At 36.7% G+C, this 23,422-nt stretch overlaps 2 protein-coding genes and 1 long non-coding RNA gene across 7 annotated transcripts; 1 reads left to right on the top strand and 2 right to left on the bottom strand.

Annotated features, from left to right (window-relative positions):
* Positions 1-3,191: 3,191 nt before the first annotated feature.
* LOC122078898 lies at positions 3,192-6,570 on the bottom strand. Its single transcript, XR_006140221.1, has 2 exons — positions 6,249-6,570; positions 3,192-3,911 (listed from the first exon to the last, which is right to left on the bottom strand). It is a non-coding gene; the product is annotated as an uncharacterized LOC122078898 (long non-coding RNA).
* Positions 6,571-8,917: 2,347 nt separating this feature from the next.
* Positions 8,918-18,729, bottom strand: LOC122079822 (dehydrodolichyl diphosphate synthase CPT3-like). 5 transcript variants are annotated; one of them, XM_042646563.1, is made up of 4 exons: positions 18,149-18,729; positions 13,719-13,806; positions 13,258-13,495; positions 8,918-9,959 (listed from the first exon to the last, which is right to left on the bottom strand). In XM_042646563.1, the coding sequence occupies exon 4, from the start codon at positions 9,948-9,950 to the stop codon at positions 9,066-9,068; it is 885 nt and encodes a 294-aa protein (XP_042502497.1). In that variant the 5' UTR covers positions 9,951-9,959; positions 13,258-13,495; positions 13,719-13,806; positions 18,149-18,729; the 3' UTR covers positions 8,918-9,065. The 5 variants fall into 5 exon arrangements, with proteins under 5 accessions (XP_042502497.1, XP_042502498.1, XP_042502496.1 ...); XM_042646564.1 differs by having other exon boundaries at positions 13,320-13,495; XM_042646562.1 differs by lacking the exon at positions 13,258-13,495 and having other exon boundaries at positions 18,149-18,728.
* Positions 14,602-15,597, top strand: LOC122079970. Its single transcript, XM_042646783.1, has one exon. The coding sequence runs from the start codon at positions 14,602-14,604 to the stop codon at positions 15,595-15,597; it is 996 nt and encodes a 331-aa protein (XP_042502717.1).
* Positions 18,730-23,422: the final 4,693 nt, after the last annotated feature.

Raw genomic sequence — 23,422 nt, 5'->3', positions numbered from 1 at the left:
AATCCCATATCCTATTAGTTTTTCTCTACAAAATTGGTGAGTACTCTGATCGATGGTAGGGAGTAGGGTTTTAATAATAGGAATATAGTGACTAAATCAGTCTCTGCCGATTTCTATTCAGCTCGGATTGAAATCGGCCAAAATCGTTCTTAAGAACCCTTGAATTGACCATTTGATTTGAAAATTCACCTATTCAAGGTAATCTTGATGAGATTATTCTGATTTGAAACCAAAAAAAAAATGGTATGCAATCGCAGCTGATTTTAAGGCGAATCAACGAATTTCCAATTTGATTCTTTAATTTTTTACACCAGGGTTGATACTTAATATAAAGATGATCAACCCACTAGATATTCTCCATTTTATTTTTTAAGAAAACTATTTATATCTGAATTTATTTCTAACTATAAATTCATAGTTCAATATGTATGCAAATAAAATCGAAGGAAAATGTATCAATATGCGAATTCATTTGATCAATATATGATGAATATTTCACTTGATTATCCAAATAAAAATGATTGATAATTTAAATATTTGAATTTAAAAGTCATTGGTTAGCACAACTAGTTAAATCTTAGCTAGTTGTATTGAGTTCTTGGGATCAAATTCTGCCTTTTATGTGTGAGGTGAGTTTCAAGGTGTATTAAAATATATAATATTTATCTTATATTGAAAATAAAATTTGACTTTGAATCTTTTCCATACACTTGTTGTAAGAAACCTTTCCCAAAATATTCGCTTTAATATCCAATAATTGACATCTGGCAATACATGCCTTAATTTAGTGGAGATGGTTTTTTTTTTTTTTTTTTTTTTTTTTTTTACAGCTAATTATATTTCAATTTTAAACAAATCTTTTTCCTGGTAGAAAAAACAAATCTAGTTTCTCCTAATACATATATGGTGATTTATTTTTATTTTCTTTTTTAAAAAGTCATCTTCTTGTGAAATTGTTTGAGCAATAGTGACCATTTAGAAAACAAAGGGAAACTCCCATTTAAGATAAGTCATGTGGTTGCGATAAATCACCAAATTTGATATTATTTACCCCAAGAAATCTTCTGTTTAACTATAAAAAAACTATTTTATCCATGTTAAAGAAAAGTAAGCGCACCTAACTATAGAATTACCAATCTGTTCTTCGTATTTCTTTTCATCAATCAAAATGATTTTCTACCACATAAGTTCCATAGAATTCGGAGCTTGGCCCACTGATTTTGATTTTGGCCTCTCCAGAAATGTTTAATTTGGAGGAATAGGAATAAAGAAAAGAGTTCCTTTCTCTGCCATATTTGAATTTATTTTATTTGTTTTTCTTCTCACATATTCTATTTTAATGATCTACAAGCATAAGATGATCTCTATGTATAATGACAAGTATACCTAAATTGTAAATAAAGAAGGAAATAAAAAAAAAAAAAAAAAGTCCATCCTCCAACTTTAGTGGCATAAGAGCCGGCCTACCATGACGATCCTTTGAGAACCAAGCTTCAATGTTGGAGTTCTTGACCCATGAGAGAAAGAATGAGCGGACCAGTAAGTTGCAGGGTGGAGATAGTAAGGCAAGACAACAGGGTATAGGGGAAAAAACCCTGCCAACGTAGAGGGAGTGAAATGACCGCTCCACCCCCATGATTGCAAAATCTCACCAATATTGATGCTGCTGCCCATGCTGTGATTGGACTAGAGTTGTTACATAAATACGCATCTGTATTTGACTGTTATTTGGATAAAAGTATCTAAATTTATATACAATATTCAATTATTTACATAAATATCCAAATAAAAGGACAAAAAACTAGATTTAGCACAAGCTTCAACCATACTCAGACACCCACATCTGTGAAGACAGTGGTTCTTGTTGGGTTTAGATTAGTTGATAAATGAACCGATTGGAAAATTTTCTAGCTCTTCTCCAACCGAGATATAATGTGGTTGTTGAATTACATCTTATAGGCCAAAGGAGATCCCTATACTCATGGGACATAAATGGGCATACCAAAAAATAGGAAACTTTTCATGGAGATATGGACGGCTCCTCATGGAAGTCTGAAAAAAAATTTCTTGGGCTCTGGATCTAATAAACCTTAGAGCATCAAAGTTAGAAACCGGAACTTTCACTGGATATCCTAAGAAGATGAATTACGGAATGCAGAAAATGAGACGACCCAGTCGTTGACCTGCATAAAAACTCAATGGTCACACCCACATTGCTTGGAATCCCAGTCGAGAGTTTCTCCAATCTGCGATGAGAAGGAGATCGGCTCTGAGATGAGAAAGGAGAAGAGAACAAGAACGAGAACGAGAACGGCTCTGAGATGAGGAGGAGAAAGCGAGAGTCTACAGATGATCAGCGGGGAAGGAGGAAGGAGATGAGGAAGCAAGTCTCAAGTCTTTCACTATCAGCTGCCCCGATAGATTTTCCAAAGTTGTTTTACCGACAAATTTTAGGGTAAAATTTTCATTCAATTTTCCGGAAAAATGTACCCCTCTTGTAAAATTTTACCAAATGAAAATTTTCCAAACTTAAAAAAAAAAAAAAAAAAAAAAAAAAAAAAAAAAAAAAAAAAAACAAAGGAAAATCTGATTTTACTGTAAAATTTTACGGGGAAAATTTTTCAGGCCGAAACAAACGGAGGCTGAATGGAAAATCCTAACAAAAGCTACCTCAGATCAAATTTGAAATTTGAAAATCCCAACAAAAACAAAAACAAAAAGAAACTACTTCTCAAGTTAGTTAATCCTAGAGACTCTAGGCTCCAAAGTTCAACAACACTTACATCAGATGAGGCGTGTGGTTCTGATGGTGTAAGGGATTGCCAAACCCAGTAAAACTCAAGAGATCTGTAGAGACAGCCAAAGCAAACTTATGTGACCCTATTCTTGAAGCTCATAACTGACGCGTATGATATGAAGGTGCAAAGACACAGGCAAAGAAAAAAATGAACCTTGGATAGGACGGACACCTGTGACCCAAAACAACCTTGACAGAGAAAACTGAAAGTCCATCTGAAATAAAAGATAAAAGAAAGAAAAGTTTAAAAAGTTTTCTTCCCCTTTCCATGCCTCAGAACATAAGAGGCTAGTATTTTTCACCCTCCCATCCCTCCTTCCTCAGATGTTAGCTGTTAAAACTGAACCATTTTGTTTATATCCAATAATAGGTGAGTTTCAAATTGAATCATAAATAATCAAGTAAAATATTTTTTTTCCTTTCATAAATTGTCAAAAGAAACTGGACAAGTAAATTAGTACAAATAAAAAAATGAAATCAATTTTCCACCTACATTCACTTATCCATTAACAACCATGTAATGAATATTTAATCAACAAATACCATTAACAGATACCATGAGACAATGAGAAGTAGAATGAACCATGAATTCCTCATTAAAGCAAACGGAAGAACCATAATCAAACAAGGCCTGCCCATGTCACTTCTTCACCGAGTCTTTATGATATTCTAAGCTGAAACCGTGCTGAACTCTGTTTCCCCCTCCCCCTCTTTTTTCTTCCTGCACCTTTTTCCCCAAAAGGAGTCGTATGGTGGAAAGATAGTCTTATGAGTTTTTGTTTTTGATCGGAAAAAATGCTAAGTTTGGGAAGTTTGGGGGAGCTTTGAAATGGTCAGGATTCAGGAGAGTGTGAAGGTCCATCAGAACCAATCCAACCACCCATTGCTCCTTCAATCTCAAATTCTGAATACATAGATTGCTAGTGAAGCAGTACTAAACGCTGGTCTACTGGTGTAGTATATGGTACTAGCAGAGAAGAATGGAGATTGGAGAATGACACCTAGAAGATCGAATTTATTTCTCTTCCTGGCATGTGAATCCAGCAGTGCCATATGCTTCAGAGCTGAGAATTGAGCCTTTTAAGTGATGAGCTCTTCTTTTTAAGAAAGGCAACTTCAGAAATAAGGCATGTAGTTAGTATTTAAATGGATTCATTTTGCAAATTAATGGAGGCACCCTAATCAACAACTTCAAGACTATAGTAAGTAATAATCTCATACAATCAATAGGAACATGTTATCAGGTGGATGCAACGGAATACTGCAATCATTATCCAAAAGCGTTTAACTGGATAACTATATAAATTAAGAAAGTCTAGATTCCTGCCATTCCATCTGGCATTGGCATGCATCTGGTCAAGTAACTCCAGTCCAGCCTTAATCACTCATTCATACAAGATAATTTATTGACAAAGCATGTATGCAAACTACTAAGGGATCTCCAAGACTTCGTATAACTATAATTAGATAATTAGACAAGACGAAAACCCCTGCTATAGGAGAGCATGATGGCTACAAACTCCTTGCATACAACAAATGTCCTCAAAACTGACTACTTAACTACCCTCTGCTAAGAAGACTTCATACAATTACTTGAAAGCAAGACTTCACGTCAGATTTCTTCCAACAGCTAGAAGCACCCCACCTCAATCAAAATTTCAGGAGAAATTCATTCCTCTTAAGCCATCTGACTGGTTCCATAAGAGTCCTAATTTTCTAATTTACTATAAGCTATTGATTAAATTATAAGTTGCAATCAAGTTCCAATCCAACCCCTGGAAGCAGAAGTCAAAACACAGCATCATCCTACACCTAGTTCTATATACCTTAAATCTAATTTCCCTGAGCATGTGTTATTTTATCATACTTCCTGCATCCCCTGCACAGGCTTGCCAGTCACAGCTCCTACACATCATAACTTTATGAAATTTACCTGTTCAACTTCCAATTCTCTTTCTACCAAAAAATAAATAAATAAATAAAGCATTCCCATTCTTTATATCAAAACATCAGTCTCTTCATAATTTTAACTTTCAACTAATCCCATATCTGGTTTCATTTATCAATACCACAGAAACAAACGAAACAAAGGACATCGTTGTGTATATGCCTAGTTGGATCATCCAAAACCAATTGGGAAAGATATGGGCTCAATGCCCACCACTCATGTAAACATACTACAGAAGAGAAGATACGAGCCTAAATGCCCAATACTCCTGATCCATATTGAGATCGTATCAGTATCAGGTACCAGAGATACTGATATGTACTGGCCGATATAGGATTGAAAAGAGTTAAGTAGGAAGGTTCGGGGCATGCAAATACCAAGAAACCCGATAATCCTTCTCAATAATAAGCAGAAGAGTACAATTAGATAATCATCGGATGAGAAACATTTTCAGATGTGAATATCACAATCATGAAGTCCCTTTATTCTCTTTTTTTATTTTGTTTTGGTAATCTTCACAATCATCAAAGTCGTATGTGTAAACCAAAACTTCTTTCCTCCTTATATATATCTAGTATTTCTTAATTAGTTTCTTCCTTTTAAAATCTGTTTACATGGGCTGACGAGTTTAGTTTTGAGTAGTAAATGAAAGGCAAGAACATGATGCTTTGTGTCATGCGTTGCCAATAACTCACCCCATCGATGATAGTGATCTGGTTTTGTTGTCTCTTTTTAAGTTCAACGCAAATACATAGAAAGCAGAATAGCTAATTTTTGGTTTGGAAGTTGGGAGGACGGATGATATGGATAAATTTGGAGGAGTTGAGAAGATCGACATAAGTGGAGAAGACAGACGAAAGGGGGGCATCCAGTGATCCGAGAATTTACTTCTGGTCCAGAAAATCTAGTGTTCTTGTTTCCTTCCCGGAGTCGGAGAAACTAATAAAAGTTGAGACTAGAAAGGGAGGGGGAAGAGGCAAGGGTAGATAGAAATTCTTCATTAGAAGAAGTTCCTAACCACTCAAACGACGGATCAGAAGGATAGTAAAAGATGCCATTTAAGAAGGATTTCCTATCTCCTTCCAACTATATTTGATAAAGTCAGCTCACCTTTTACATGATCCAACTAAAAGAAAAGGCAAAATTTTGCTGTCTGCCCAGTCTTTACAACTTCCCCGCGACTGAACTTTAGCTATCTCAAACCATTGCCAGTACAAACTAGGATAAGATCAAACATCACAGAAGAAACAGAAAAAAAGAGGGAAAAAAGGACAACACAACCACTCAAAAAATTAAAATTTAAAACATAAAGGAGAATAAAATATAACAATAAAACAAAATCATTTATCATTTCATTGGCACAAACCCTGATAAATGGAGGAATAATCAACCAGGAAGGAAAATAAAGACAATAGTAAATCGGGAAATCAAAGACATCAAAAAGGAAAGCTGGCATTTAGGATAATTAGGAGACCAATGAAAGTGTTCTGATAATAAACTGACCTAGGAAGGGTCAACCTTGAGGAAGCTCTTGAAAATTCCAAGAACGATATCAATCACTTCTTCCCTATCGAGATGATCTTCTCCATCAGAGGACATCAACCGAATGGAGTTGCAGAGACTCCATGCCAGCGACCTCAATTGATCTAGTGCAGCAGTTTGAGCTGGGACTCATTGTGGCGGAGATTCGAAGCTCTCAAAGCCATCCCTCTCCTGGCCTTGCTTTGGTTATTTTCAAGAACTTGTGTTGAGCAAAGCCAAAAATATTTTAGGAAACATTTTATGGACAAAAGAGACGTAAAATTTACACAAGTTTAATCCGGAAAATGTGTGGCACTTTCATTCGTAAATGTTTGGCGGGAGGGGGGGGGGGGGGGGGGTAAATGGACTGAACAGATGGGTAGTCAAGTTGGCAAGTGATCTTTGCCTTAGGAAGCGTGTGGTTTTGAGTTCTATTTCTCTTACCTTCTTATGTCATTTAGACGGGGTGTTTAGTGTTATTCATTATTTTCAATAAAAGTTGAATGGTCCTCACTCATTAAAAGAAAAAAAAAAAAAAGACTAAACATGTTATTGTTGCAAATCAATACATCAACCAAGTTAATGGCTTGAAAACTAAATGTTAATCACCATCTTCCTAAAAGGTTGGAAGACAAGAAGCAACCAATAACTGAATTCAGGCTATTCCATGAAGATCCTTGTACGCTACAAAACCAGTCCTCGGTACAAAAACCCATTAGGTATCAATTGCTCATGCTATTTCCAACATTAAGAAAAAAATCAAACAAAAATATTGATGAGAACAATGGGCGACTGTCTGAAAGCCATGCATTGAAAATCTAGGAATCGCTAATAAAGAAATTAATCACCTTGATTTGAATAAGGCCTCACATCTCTAAAAAATTCGGTAGAATCCACCTCTGGAAATCCAGATAAGACTGAAGATATAGACGGTAAAAGATAAAGAAATTGGTATAAAATTCTGGACAACAGAATGGAAAAAAAAAATTGATAGGAAGCCAGATTCAAGAAATTTGTCGTTGGAACTTTATAAAACATCCATTTGCAGTTTCAGTAATCTAACAAAAGAGGGGTTTACAAATTTCAGCCTGTTCAATGCAGGACATGGCAATTCAAAACTGCTTTCATTCTTGCCCCCCACTTTTTCCTTTTGGATGGGGAAAGGGTAGGGATGGGCGGGTGCCATTTTATGGATGATATTTAATAGTAATCATGTCATGCAAATTCATCACTGAAATAGGTTTGTTTTATTAGGAATAAGCCTAGGGTTGCGTTCTATACATATTGGATTTTTTATCCCATATATTTTGAGTGTATATTTTGAGTGTAGTAAACCACTTTAATGGGCCTAAACTAGGTATATTATGGTTACATACAAGATTAACTAGTTTGTTTCATTTTTCATTAGTTTCCATTTTAGTTGGTACAATTTTAGTTTTTAACCTTTTTAATTTCTTAGGGGTTAAATTATTAGTTAAGTCCAGTCATTAGTTTACTTCTTTAGTTTCTTTTTATTTTCAGTTTTTAGAAACTTATGTAATACGCAACCAATTAGAAGTTTCTATTTTTTGATACTTTCTAAATTGGAGGACTTGCCCCACTTTTGTCTTAACTATAAATACAAGCATGGAGGCTCCCATAGCTCCAACGATTTTGACAAACTAAATTACTAGCTTCTACTTGTGGAACTAGTGTTCGATCTAGTTGACACTCTGTGGTGTAAAGCCCAAGAGGTCCTCTTCTTCTAGCCATTTTCTTAGTTTTTCCATTACTCAAAGATCTATTGCTTTGGCCTCATACCAAGTATGATCTTGTATAGAGCCTATTGGAGAGCACGAATCCATGTGGCCGACCCTAAATAGATGAGATTCTCCTGATCTTGTTGGTTGTGTTCTCTTTCCTCTTACTTTGCTACTTTTCATCTGTCACCTCTCGCTTTTCATATTGCATTTTTCATTGTTGATCTGTCATGTCCCATTGTTAATATGTTTGGATCCATTCAGCGGACCTCATTAAGTTGAGATAAGGTTTAGTTTGTTGTTGTTGTTGACTCAAAGATCTACTACTACTGCAACTGCCAACATATATTTGAATCTAGTCTTTTCTCAGTTCTGGCCAGAAATTCCAGTATTTCTTTCTCTCCAATCCTTCTCTCTTGGACAAACCAATCATTTGATTAGGCTCAAATTTGGATCGAAGATGCACCTCCCCTATTGTGACACTCGATCAAAACTTTAGCCTAATTGGACCACCTGATTTTGAGTTATTGAAAGTCTCATGAAATCGATAGCATGAATCTGTTTGCTTCTGATTTCTTTGGTGTTCAAACATATTTTCCATATTGTGACTATATTTCATTATCTAAACTAGACTTTTATATATGCTTCGGATCTGATCCCAGAAAACCATAATTCCAAGATTGATATCATGACCCTTCATCATATTGTAGTTGTTCTTTTAGAGTATCCTGCACTTCGGGATTAGGTTGGCCTTGCCAATCCTAGCTCTACATTATCAGGTTTCTCACAGAAAGAACAAATCAAGAAAGATAGCCTCCATTGAGTTCAGCATATGCTAGCTTGTATAAATAAATATATATATATATATATATATATATATATAGCAATAGCATAATTACAAAGAATAGAAAATAAATAAAAGTAAAGCATTATCTTCTCATCAAAAGTGGATGTTCACTGTAAGGATATAGTAAGTGTCATTCAGTTACTCATATATTGGCATTAAATAATTATTGGAGTTTAATGGTACAACAGGTGCACATACACAAAGAAACAGAAGTTATAACAACGCCTTCCTTTTAGCTATGCAAGGTTTTGCTCTTTGGTAATGCAAGATCACCCATCCCAGCCACCATGGTGAGATCTCTGGCCAAAGAGCATCTAGAACATACAGATAGCAGAAAGTAGTCTGCCAAAGAAGGAAATTGCTCAGGCGAGTCTCCCCAGATGTCCTAATCAAGAGGTCAGGATCTGGGCACTCTGCTAAATACATATGCCTCTCCAAATCACCCGGAGTAATGGAAAATTCTTCCTCTGAAAGCCTAGTGTATCCTCTGAAAGAATCTCTTATTCCACCATTGACATTTGAATTTACTTGAACTTGTGCCAATTTCTCCTTGCATGATTCTTGAACAGCATGGACAATTTCATTAGTAGAAGTATAAGCAACACAAACTGAGAACACTACATTAGTGTTCTTGGCAGTTGCTGCCATTGCTTTCTCAGCTGCCATCCTTACAGGCTCGCTCAAGAGCTTCAAATTACCAAAGAAATTAATTCTAATCCCATGACTATTCACAATGCTTTCTTCCTTAAGCAACTCATCAATTTTTTCCAGCATCAAATCCATAATGGACTGAACTTCACTAGGGTCCCTCTTGAAGTTGTCTATACTGAAAGCATAGACAGTTACATACTTCACCCCTATCTTATAACAACATTCAAGAACACGGATGAGAGATGAAAACCCAGCCGTGTGACCAGCACCTGGACCAAGTTTTCTGCACTTGGCATACCTTCGGTTCCCATCCATAATGAAGGCAATGTGGTTGGGGATGGGACCTACTGAGAGCACCATAAACAACAGCCTTTGCAAGACATCACAGATCACTCCTACCAGCCTCTGAAACAGTTGTTGCAGGTTGCCTCCATTACCATTCTTCATTGCAAGATCCTACCCATAAATACAAAATTAGCAATAGATTTGTTAACTGAATTTTTTTGCCAATTAAACAAGCAGTTAGTGTGCAACTGTTTGACTAGTATTAAACAGCATCTGGTTGGCAAGACAATTATAACTTACTGCTAACTTAACTAAATAGAACATTAAATCATCAACAATTTTCAAATGAAGCAATGCTGCAAATAAAGAGAAAAAAAAAAAAGCCTAAAAAGCTGACAAAGTATATATGGTTGTCCAGATGGCAGCCTAGCAATGACAGCAGTTTGGTCAAATCCAAATACACACTGAAATTTACCCAAGCATTAATTGTTGCGATTTGCCTAAAATACAAATGAACTATCATGATAAAATGAATCTACTAACCAAAATATTAAATCGGACTGAAGCCTGGTATGTTGAGAGTTTTGGGGGAAGAAAAGGCAAAGGTCTTGCCACTACCACTGTTCTCTTAGTGTAGAAGAGACAGGAGAAGAGGTAACCTGAGAGAAGACAAAAGAAGAAAATATGGAACATCAAGGAAAGCTGCTTCTCTAGACCAGCATAGAGGATCTCTATGTCTAAACTGGAAACATCTGCAGGAATGGGATGGAACTCTTAACCCTTTGAACCAGAGACATCCAAAATGTGGGGTTAGCAATTGAAGTTGGACCCACCAAGAAGGGCGGCTGCCTCTTCTTCTTCTTGTCGTTGTTCTTGATACAAGCAGGTGTTAACTGCAACTGACGAGGTGTTGGTTTAATACAGTGTGTCATGATTTCTGTATAATACTATTTGAACATAATTCATGAATATCCTTTCTTTCATACTGCTAACTCAGTATTTTAGTAATAAAAGAAAGGCCTACTATACTAAATGGCCTTATAGAGCTATACCACAAGAGTCAAAAAAGCCACACAGAAGAAAAGTTGGAGCTTCACTTAAATCTCTACAACATTATACTTTGATTATTTGCAGTCTCACAAATATGGAAATAATGATGGTTAATTGAGAGACCATAAAAGCAGGTTTGGCATGGTGATGAAAAGCATGTCAATGGCAAAGTCAGAAATTTCTTTCCTGTGGCCAGTGTGTGGATGGTCTCCACAAGCTACAAGCAAAGCCAGAGAGTGAAAATCCTGGATCCATCTCTCCTATTAATCCTGCCACCATATTCCTTGGCATGATAGAGTAATTTGATAATTTATAATAACATTTTTTACAGAGATTATCATCAGTGTATGCTTAGCCACCAAAAGAGATTCAACCTCTTGAGATGTTAAGACAATCTAATTGGCTAATCTTTAGTCAAGATCTATTAATGGAGCCTACAAATGATAAAAAGAAAATTGAACAATAAAATGCATTAAATTTATAAATAAAAAGGTATGTTTTACACAGTATGAACCAGTGCCACCTAAAGCATAGTGGGTCAAGAGCAACTTATATCACATTAAGGAAGAAATGTAACAGAATAGTTTTGCATTAGTGATACAGAACTCGGGTCAGAACAACCTTATTGAGTCGCTTATGGACCCTATTTTAGGTCTGCCCCTAGCTCTTTTAGTTCTTTCAATCTGAATCAGATCACTCATCCTTATTGGTGCATCCCAAAACCTCCATTGAACAAGGCCATGCAACCTCAAACGACTTCTCTCTCTCTCTCTCTCTCTCTCTCTCTGCTAATCAATTTAATTTTTATCTTTCTTCTTCTTTCCTCTGATCAGATTTACTTCGCAGGATTAAGATCATACTTAAGTTCCATACAGACCTCTCTCTCTTTCTTTTCCTCTCCATCTTGTACAATATTGAATTTGTTTCTCTTTCATCTTCCTATTTTCAAATCTGTCCCTTTTTGCAGTTCTATTATTCATATTTCACAATATGATCTCCTATTTGAATCTCAGATACGTTATCTAATTATCTTGTTTATTTTAAGTGAAACTCCGAGTCTTATTGCCTCATAAGAGATTTACTTAGGCCTGGTACTATGTTCAGGAATTTCAGTCAAGACAAAGTTTAGTTCTTGTGGCATCTATCTAGAGGTGTGAGAAATCAATCTTGATTATTTTGCAAGCTCTATGGGATCCTCCATATCCATCATAGAAAAAATTTCCTTGGTTAGATTATTTTGGTTGAGTTTTTGGGTTACTTCCTTTGTTACCGACAGGCAAATTCTGGGTCCATGACCCTCTACCGCCATCAAAGGACTTGGACCATAAATTCTTTATTGATCAGCAAAAGGGAGGACTTTATTATAGATATATGTCCAGTATAAATATATCGATAAACCCTGTGTCCCACAAAGGCAGTCCTCTTTTTTGGCTGTCCCAGATTGTTTGTCCATTATACAAATTAAGTAGCATATCCTTAAAAACTTTAACACATAAACCCTAACATGTATTACCAATGTGCATTCATTATCCAGTTTGAAAAGCACTTCGTCCCAAGTAATGGAAGAACAAGTTTTCGAACAAGTCTGGAAAACAAGGAGATGTTTAATGGTTCAACCACTCTTTCTAAACTTTGGGTTTTTCAAAGAGGACAGTCATAGCAGGATAGAGAGAATACTTGGGTATTTCTATTGAATTTGAATTGTTGAATGCTTCCTTTATTGTCAGTTGTCAGAAGAAGATGAGAAGGAATTGAACACTCTCTATTCTTCATGGTGCTGCACCATTACTTTTCAGTAGTTTTTGATCTCCACAATTGATACCACCCATAACATACAAAGTATGAATTGAGCTTTGAAACCACTTCGGAATGCATTTGGGACTTCTCTCAAGGATATCAAATATTATTTCGATATATCTCAAAATCTCTTCAGCCTCTAGTCAAAGTGCCATGTGCCAAAGAATTGGTTTCATTGTAAACTAAGCTTATTGTACATTTCAAGGACATCACTTGGGATTTAGTAAGACTAAAAAAAATGCTAATGAAATTTTCTGATCACATTGTTTCTAACCAAAACTAGGGAAGAACCTATAAGTATAATTCAGCTACAGAATCAATTCAAACTAACTAAAATACTTTCAAAATCAGCAACCACAGATGCAAATGAAATAATCACCATAAATGAACACAACATTCAAGAGATTTATCCTTTCTTAAGAAACCATGAATAGACTCAAGTCACTCAAAGTAATTTCACCCATGTAATTTCAAATTAAAAAAGAAGGGGGTGGGGGGAATCATCAGACCCAAATAACCCATACATTTTATCTGTAAGGTAGGAACAAAAGCAATAGTACCAAAACGAATAACCAATCCACAATAACCCTCCTAATAAAAAGCATCAAACCAAACAACATACTATTTAGAACTTGATTTATTCTGGCTTAACAGAGACTACACATGCGGTTGCAAGAGGGTTACTTTTGCTTCAATCGATAATCCGTGAAAAGACCTTAGATCTTAATTGGTACAAAGTGCGTTACACAGACATGAAAAGAACTGATATCTTTTCTTTATGCTGCATAACCCTACTGGAGGAGGTGATCCAGAGAGACAGCACCAGATAATCAACCGGAGGCGCTGATTCAGAGCGACAGCTGTAGATAGATAATCAACATGTCAATGGAACAGGGGACAGAGAGAGAGAGAGGGCTTTGACTGGTCGCTAATATAAAGTATTGACTTGAGAACAGATATCGACTCAAATTTTCCACTAAGCCATAGGCAATCGAAAAGAAGAAAGAGAGAGAAAGAACCAAACAGGCAGCATATGAATTGCAGAGGAATACAAAATAGAGACAGAGAGAGAGAGAGACTCACTTGGGTTCGATTCGTTCTTCGGTTCTAAGGTCGAGAAGCCCGCAACTTCTTAGCTGCTTACTCCACTAGTGGGTGGGTATCTCTGCTCCTGTTAAATATCCATGGCACACAAGAAACAAAGGTTAATTACATATGGGCGAATTTGTAATTTTCCAAGAAGGAAAGTCACGTGGTTGGCTGAAATTTTGCGTATCAGCATAAGGCTATGTTTGGTTGCACTCCAGCTCTGTGAGGTCAATCTCAAGTAAAAAATTGATATTTCTTGATTCTATGTTAGATTTTAGAGAAAATTGCATTGCCACCCCCTGAACTTTGGTCCTTATTCAACGCTACCCCCTGAACTTTTCGAAACGTCAAAGCCACCCCCTAAAAGTTCAAGAAATTTCAGATCGGTCCCTGCTGTTAGTTGACCGTGATAAATGAATGAAAATCGGTTAGTTTTTTTATAATATACCCAAAATACCCCTACCTATTGTGAGAGGACAATATTGCCCTCTCTTTTATTTGCATCTTCTAAACTCATCTCCCATCTCTCATCTCACTCCTCTCACTCAAATCGATCGGACAAGAAGAAGAAGAAGACGATCCATCCCTCCGGCGTCCGATTATCTTCCCTCCGGCGTGCAAAATCAATCCCATATTAACTCAAACCTATCAAATCAAATATCAAATAAAACCAAGATCCCAACTCTCTCTCTCTCTCTCTCTCTCTCTCTCTCTCCTCTGAACGAAGCATGGAAAACCAAAAACCAGAAGCTTCCCATGACAATCAAAACGGCAAAACCCATCTCTCTATTCCATAAAGTGTTAAACTCTAATCTTTGAACAGGGAAAACCCATTAATTTAGCTTCAGAGAAGATACCCAGAAGATACCCAAAAACCATGATCCCTTCATGTTTCAGCAGTCCCAAACAGCCTAGTATTGAAGATACCCATAAGCCACAAAACCTCATCACCTGCATCTACCAGACTCTACTCTGCAACTTCCCTACCTTACTGACGTTAACCTGGTCGAAAACCGTCGTCTCTCACTCCTTAACCATCCAAGCTGCCGATTCATTCTCCATCAATCTCTCTCTCTGCCCATCAACCTTCTCCTTCAGAAGAAATAGAATTGGCTCAAAATCCATCTCCCTCACCCGCCACCACCACCACCACCACCGAATTAAGCTCTATTGGGATTTCACGAAAGCCGATTTTAATCGGAATTCTACCGAGCCTACCTCATCCTTCTACATTGCTATAGCCTCCGATGCTCACATCGAATTCTTCCTCAGTGATCTAAGAGACGACGCACTTCGACGCATTACTAGGGTTACTCGAATCTCTCCTTCCGCTGAGCCTGCATTACAATCACGTCGTGAGCATGTATTTGGGCACAGGAATTTCATGACCAGAGCTCAGATCTTTGGATCGAAACACGAAATTGGGATCGAATGTAACGGCAGAATGTTGAGGGTGAAGGTGGATGGTGAGGTGGGTCTGATCGGGAAGAGATTAGCATGGAAATTCAAAGGGAACGAGAGAATTGCGGTTGGGGGTTCGGAAGTGGAGTTCTATTGGGATGTGTTCAATTGGGTTGCAGGGTCTGGTGGGCATGGAGTGTTCGTGTTTCAAGTTGGGGATGGTGGGGTATGGCCTGAGATGGTAGACCCAGAGAAGAGATTTATGAGGAAAAGCTTATCGTTGTCGCCGACGGCGATATCTTTGTCGTCATCTCCGTCATGTTCAAGTGTTTTGCAGTGGGCAGAGGAGAGTAGTGATGGAGGGAGGAGTTCTTCTTCTTGTTCTTCTACGAAGTCTAGTGGGAGTGGAGGTTTCTCATTACTGCTCTATGCTAGCTCAACCCCTGGTAACATCCCTGCCATATTACTTTAACTATCTTCTTCCCCACAACACCTCTGCAACTAAATTTGATCTTCTCCCAACTCCAGCGATAGATAGATGGATAGATCCCTTCCTTCGAGAGACTGGTCCTGAGATCCTGGACCTCCCATCCCATCTAGAGGGGGGAGAGCTTTGCACGCCGGAGGGGGGAGAATCCGCCAAGGGGGGAGAATTGCAATATTGTCCTCTCACAATAGGTGGGGGTATTTTGGGTATATTATAAAAAAACTAACCGGTTTTCATTCATTTATCACGGTCGGCTAACGGTAGGGACCGATTTGAAATTTTTTGAATTTTTAGGGGGTGGCTTTGACGTTTCGAAAAGTCCAGGGGGTGGCGTTGAATAAGGACCAAAGTTCAGGGGGTGGCAATGCAATTTTCTCTAGATTTTATATTGTAAAGTATAAAATATTACTTTAATATTAAAGGTTCAAATAATGTCAAAACCTTTTTTCCCCATTTCCGGTTTTTGAAAATTGTTTGTACACAAGTAAGGATATGTTGAAAAGGAACTACAGTTTTCATAAAGTTTAGTTTCACATTAGTTTTGGATGAAAGGTGTGAGGGGTATATAAGGAGGATTGTTTCTTAAGGGTTCAAGTCCTTTGGAGAGTAACTCTCCCTTGTTATATGTGTAAGGGGGTTCCTGGGTGCTTTTGAATCAAACACGCCGGGCCGAGGTGGGATATGGGTAATGATATGGGTATCAAGAGATGCATCTTTTTACACTTTCCCATATGTACTTGTACATTAGATTCATACACCCATTGACATTAGACATGCATATGTATACGTACAGACATCTTCTCCTCTATAATAAAAGAAGTCCAAAACGAGATTGCTCTCTTTTAATGTTTTGGAATCCTCTTTGTTGGGTGAAAGTGCTCTTTGTCAATGTTTTTACTTAGTGTTCTACAAACAAACAACCTCTGTTTTGCCAAAAAAACACTATTTTTTACCTTTTGTACACAATACAAATACTGAGTATAACCTTCATTCTTCCCTATTGTAATCAGTTATTGGAGCTACACCTTAAGTGATTGGGGAGTTGCTTTATCATGGAGGTGAGGACATGTGGTCAACCCGCTTGCATACAAATACGAGACATTTAAATACCTTAAGGAGAGTATTTTAATACAACCCAACTCTACAAATTTTGGAGGTCTTTAGTTTACGTTTATGCATAATTATTGTAATCTGTAAGTGATGCTCTCCTTCTTTATTTAATAACATTTATTTAGTATTTGTCAAAATCTTATACCTATTGCCTATGTTTTGTTTCTTACATTCTATTCCAATAGAATTAGAAATAAGATCAGAAACAATGATCGGAAGAACTTTTTATAGAAACCATTTAATTACTATATTTGTTAATTACAAAAAGAGAGAGGGTTCCCTAGAAGGGAGTGTGACCCTAACATTAGGAAACACTAGTGAAAGTATCAACATAGACATGATTTCCATTTTTCATGAGGGGCAGGGGCAGTCATTTTGTCCTCCACTGTATCTGAGTGGAGGGGTGACATTGCCATTTAGATTTTTTTTTCCTAAAAAAAAAAAATTTGAATCCGACTTATGAAACTACATAGTATGATTCAAGTTTCCCATAATGGCGATTACCCCCAAAAAAAATCCCACAATGGCATATCAAAAACCAAACTATAATTCATAACAAACCTTCGGGTGTTTGTATATCTCTTCTCCCTCTTATTTCTCTCTCTTCCTTTTCCCTTCCTTTTTCCTTGTATATTCTTTCTTGTGATAATAAATTATTTATTAAAAAAAAAAACCCCAACCTGGAAACCCCCTCCTGGTAATAAATTATATATTCATAAAAAAAAACCCAAACTGCAGACCCCCACCACTACTATTATAGCAAACCCTTATAAAATGTTCTCAGTAACCCCATAATACCCCCAAACTACACATTATTTACACAAATGTAAACATCGGGAACACAACCAGATTCTTTCATGTGTTTGAAAGAACCCAAATCCTTATCTTCTTTCCCAGCTTTACCATAGGCATGCATTGACAAGTGTAGTGTAAGTAACAACATTTGGCATAATTCTCCCCACTGGCCATTGTGTCTATGGCTGCTGCTTCCTAGAACCCAGCCCCTTTCATATGCAAACACATGCAGCAAAGTTGGAGGCCCTTCTCTTTCATCTGCTCTAATAGGATGATTGCTTTCTGAATCCTGCCCGATCATAGGCATGCAGTATGGTAGTGCGTAGGCTCTTACATCTAGTGAGTATTCCTATACAGGAATTACATCGAACAGCTTTCATGCAATTGCATGATGAGACTTTACCAAGAACCCGAACCATGATTTCAATTGCTTCATTGTCTAATTTTATATTTTGATAGCATGAATTCGAAACAAACCATTCAAACAACAAAAGGGATTTTTCCCAATTGCCCGAAAATTCCATCCCTTTCAAAATGCCAATAAGATCGAACTCACGCAACGCACACTCGAAAAAATCGAAGAAATCATTTATATATCCGACGAGGGCTGTTGGATGAGAATTTAACTCACCCTTTACAGAGAGGAACTCAAGCGCAATATCAGCTTTACGATCCGTTGTGGCTTCTTTCTGTTGTTGTTGTTGTTGTTGTTCGGAATCGGATGAGAGGAGAAAAAAAGAAGGTAGTGTCGGGGATTTCAACGCAGAAGATGGGTCTTAATTACATGCCCAAAGAGGGTGGTTAAGGTGGGTAACAAGAACAGAGGGTTGCGCCGGGGGGGGGGGGTGTCACACCGGAGTGTTGCAGTGTTGCGGGTGTGTTTGAGAGGCGAATGCACACGGGGGTCACACAGGGGAGTGTTATCAGCAGGAGACGATGCAGGGAGGGCAGCGGGCCGCGGGGCTCTGTTGCAACGGGGGCTGAGAATCCTGGAGGCAAAGCGGCGGTGGGTTGAAAGTGCATGTGGCGGTTGGCAGCAACGGCGGTGTTAGCAGGTTGCGGGTTGAGGATGAAGCGGCGGGAGTTTAGGAATTAGTATGCCAGTTGACAAGATAGATAGGGAGACCAGGCGATGTGCAAGTGCAACTGCGATGCTAAATGGGAAGCCCGGAGCGAGTGAGCGACCCCTTCTTTTTAATCTGCTACGCTGCTAGCATCTTTAAAATGTTCCTTCATTCCTGATTCTTAATGTGGTTTTTCACCGATTCAATCCGTGGGAGCAAGAAATTGAACCGAATATGCTAAACAAAATTTCTCTAACAAATCTGATTCTGTGAAATTGAGAGGGGAACTACTTGAACCTAAACTCTAACCCCTAAACCTAAAACCCTAAACCTTAAACTTTAAACCTTAAACCTTAAACTCTAAATCCTTTTGAAATTAGATCGTTAAAGATAACACATGGTCCAATTTCGACTTTTTCTACCAATTCCCGTTCTAAATTTGCATCATAAAGATACAGGGGACCATGGGAGGATATGTTAATACATTGGAGAAAATATTATTATTATTATTATTATTATTATTATTATTATTATTATTATTATTATTGTTGTTGTTGTATGGATCAGAGAAAATATGGTTGAATATAAGCTTAAAATTGACATGTGATCAATTTATCATATTAAATTTTTTTAGCATTCATGAATTTTTAGAAAATAAATAAATAAAATTTTTCCTTTACGATTTATTTAAAATAAAAATTTATTAGAGATTAAGAATTTATATTCATTGTATAATTGGAAGCATGTGGCCCACAAATGTAGGACATGCCCTTTGATGCCTAAGCAAATCGTTTCCCATGGTAATCCTTAAACTTCGTTGATATTGTTGAGGTCCTAAGGTAGTGTGAATGATGTACCCATCTCTTTGGTTTGAAATCATTTGGGCAAGGAGCTGCTTTTGTTTATTTAATCAATTTTATTAAGCAATATTTAAAGTCTTGAGTATATTTTTTTATGAAAGAATGGTACTCGCTTGTGTGTATATGTTTAGACACAGTAGGTGCGGAAAGACTGTACTGTCCCTATGTTGATGATGCTCCTTTGCTTCCATACTTCTTCCCATTGGCCCACGTGTTGGTATGTACTTGCACCACGTAGCGTTCTCTTGCCCATATTTTTTTAAGAGAGAGAGACTAGGGATTTTTGAGCAAGTGATATATGAGAGTGTACCAATAAGATATGATGAAATGATATCTTACATAGAAAGGTAACAAGGTCATTTCATTTGAGAAAAGGGAGTAGAGATAAACATAAACGTTGATAGCACTACTCCGATAGGAGTGGAGAACAAGATCATTTTGCTACTCACAGGGTTATCGTGCCGAACTCCATAGTGATCAGTTACTGTTGAGGTTCTTCAAGAACAAAGTGGACTAGTACATAATTCACGCGCACGGCATCGTCAATAACAACACTACTCCAACCAGAGATGAAGACCTTGGGGACAAAGATACCAATGGTAAAAACGGAATGCTTGCTTATTTGGAGGCGAACTGAGATGTGGTGCAAGGTGAAGAGGTGCAGGTGGTGGGATGGTCCTCTCATTCTTGCATTTTGCAAAGAAAGAAGTGGAACCATTTTTTTTTTTTTTTTTACAAAAGCGAATATAAAAATTTGAATAAATGTAAGATAAGTACAAGGGATTGATAAAAAAAATTCTTTTTAATTAATCCTTTCCTTTCAAATAGATATTTAAAAGTTTTTTTTTTTTTTTTTTGGTAGTGTGAGAAAGAGATATGATGAGGAAAAAGTAACCTTCGGCTTTTCCCTAAGATATCTCATGTTGTCCTCATAATGTAAGCATTTTCATAGAATATTTATATATATATATATATATATATGGCAAAATGGTTGCGGTATGTGTAGAAAAATAGGAATGTGAAACGTTCGGAGCCCAATGAATGTTCACGTAAGTGATATGATTGACACGTGTTAAATATGTTAATCCTGCTAACAGAGTTGTAAACAGTTACTTTGTTTAATATTATTAATATTTAAATAAATAAATAATAAAAATCCCAATATAAGCGGACTTCTCTTTTGATTCCGCTTAGAAATCTTGATCCTCTCTCTCTCTCTCTCTCTCTCTTTGCTTCTTCTTCAAGGATGTTCCTTCTTTCTTCTTCCTGTCTCAGCGCACTACAGTTTAGTTGAAGTTTTGTTTACCAATCTCACTGAAGATTTGCATCCATGGTAAATTTTCATAGGGTAATAATATATACCTAAGAAGTAATAATAAAATCCTAGATATTCAACAGCTTTGTTACTTTATAAATTCAAATTTGTCCTATGCCATACATGCAAGTTTTACTGTCCAAATCCCTTCCCTAATGATTAATATGTAAACATGGTATTTGGATATGTGTGGCCAAGTCTCTCATATGCTCAGTGCCAGAAAATAGTTATGTTGATTTTTTTCTTACCTCATCCTATTTTGAGAGAGAGAGAGAGAGAGAGCGAGAGAGAGAGAGAGAGAGAGAGAGAGATGATGATGATGATGATGATGACAGCTTTAAAAAGAAGGAACGACGTTGAAGAAGAAGCAAGGAGAGAGAGAGAAAGAGAGATAATTGAGATTTTCCAACAGAATCGAAGGAGTCCGCTTATATTGGATTTCTATTATTTATTTATATAAAAAAATATTAGATAAATTAAGTAACCACGTCCGTCATCTCTCCACCCTAAAAATTAAGAATCAGTAACAATATAAAAAACTAATTGATGGTTTAGATTAATCTAATATTAAATGGATGATTAATATTGAAAGAAAATAAAAATTAGATTGTAATACATATGTCCTACTGCCACTCGCCATATATATATATACATAAAGATTCCCTTCCACTTTGACTGTTGTGCACTCCTTAATTCATACCAATAATATCTTCCTATGTGATGCAATTGATGTGAAATGAGAAAACGTGGAGGGGACACCCCGGGGGGAAGCTATCTAGGGCGATGGAATACCCAAATTGGCTTGCACTTCGGAGTCATGAGCAGTTAGGTTGAATTAACTCGATTAGAGAGAAAAAACCATTAAGGAACCCACACAAATATTTTTGACTTTTGTTCTCATACAAAAAAAAGCTTTAAGCCCCATGTTCCCACTTACAAGGGAGAGGAAAATTTCAAGGGGACCAGGTCAGCCTCCTAAGGGATACTCTAAGCTGGTTTGGATTCCGGATCGAATACTGCACCTACACGCAAGTTGTTAACATGATCCCAGCTGCATGTTCACAAATTGGTAAGATGACATATATCCTACCATTCATTGGACATAATTTTGTCTATTATCTACTTTAGAAAATAATTTTTTTTTTATTTGCCTATCTGTTTTTGTACTTTCATCAAGATACATCAGGTGCAAAAAGACCCTTGCTATTCCATATTAAAAATGTTTGTATGTGTCCTTTTATTGGAAAAAAATCATCTGTAATCCCGATCTCGTACAATTTCGTGCAATACCACCTTCAGGCAGTGACACGTGTATCGATACCAATACAATGGCCCAGATCTGATTTAAATGTCTTTTCACTGATTTAATGTTTCATTAGTTGTACCAGATCTGAACCATTGTATTGGTATCAATACACGTGTCACTGCTTGAAGGTGGTATTACACGGAATTGTACGAGATCGAAATTGCAGACGATTTCAACCCCCTTTTATTGGTTGCTCTCAATGGTGTGTACTTGTGCTAAGAGGCGTTCTCTTACCCTAATTTTAAAAAGAGAAGGATTTTGTGTATGGTCATATACTCATACACGACTATGCATGAAACCGTTGAATAAGGGATGAGGTCTACAATGCACCTCTTAATTTTATTCGACTATGTACAATTATGCATCATACACAATAGTGCACATAGCCGTTTGCTATATATACATATATATATATATATATTTAAAAAAATTTCTCTTATATGTTTCCTTCGCAGGTCATGGCTTATTCATGAATGGAACACAAAAAATTAAACACACACTTTCTAAGAACATTTCAATTCAATATTTCCTTGGTAGTGGGTGACCTCACTGTATATTGGAAGTCGGTGGCACATTAATGTAGGACATACCCTTCAATGCCTAAGCAAATTGTTTCCTATGGTAATCCTTAAGGCTCCGTTTGTTTGCAATGGGAATTTAAAGGGAAGAGAAGTGAAATTTTCATATTTAAAAAATGAATGTTTATAATCATTACCCCATGTGATTCCATGTGATTATATAAACTATTTGATATTTTTAATCATATATGGTAATGATACATTTTACATGTAATTTTTATTTTACATATTATAGCAAAGGGTTTTGGATATAAAGTAAAGTGAAATTTTATAATCAAATATGGAACGACTTGAAGTAATGATATAGTCACATGGGGTATAATGATTACATATATTTCTTTTTTAAGTATGAAAATTTCACTTCACTTTCCTTCCCTTCCCTTTAATTCCCCTTGCAACCAAACATAGCCTAAACCCCGTTGATGTTAAGGTAGTGTGAATGATTTATCCCTCTTTAGCTTGAAATCCTTTGGGCAAATAGCTATCATTGTTTATTTAATCATTTTTATTAAGCATTATTGAAGTCTACAGAATATTTTTTGGAAGAAGAATGTTACCTGTTTGCGTGTGTGTATATTTAGACATAGTAGCCTAGTAGGCGAATACTGTGTTATCCCTCGTGCACATGTAGGAGTTTACACTTCCTCACAAGAAACACTTCACCTTATTATTATTCGTTGTCTCTTTGTTTTTATAATCCTAACGATTAAAAAAATAAGTTGAGGATCATTATTTAATCATGTGACCATTGTATTAGTGTGGAGACTGATCAAAGGAGGCGA

Source organism: Macadamia integrifolia, chromosome 5, assembly GCF_013358625.1.
Source record: "Macadamia integrifolia cultivar HAES 741 chromosome 5, SCU_Mint_v3, whole genome shotgun sequence".
In the NCBI taxonomy this organism is placed as follows: domain Eukaryota; kingdom Viridiplantae; phylum Streptophyta; class Magnoliopsida; order Proteales; family Proteaceae; genus Macadamia; species Macadamia integrifolia.
This window is presented reverse-complemented; position numbering and strand designations above follow the sequence as displayed.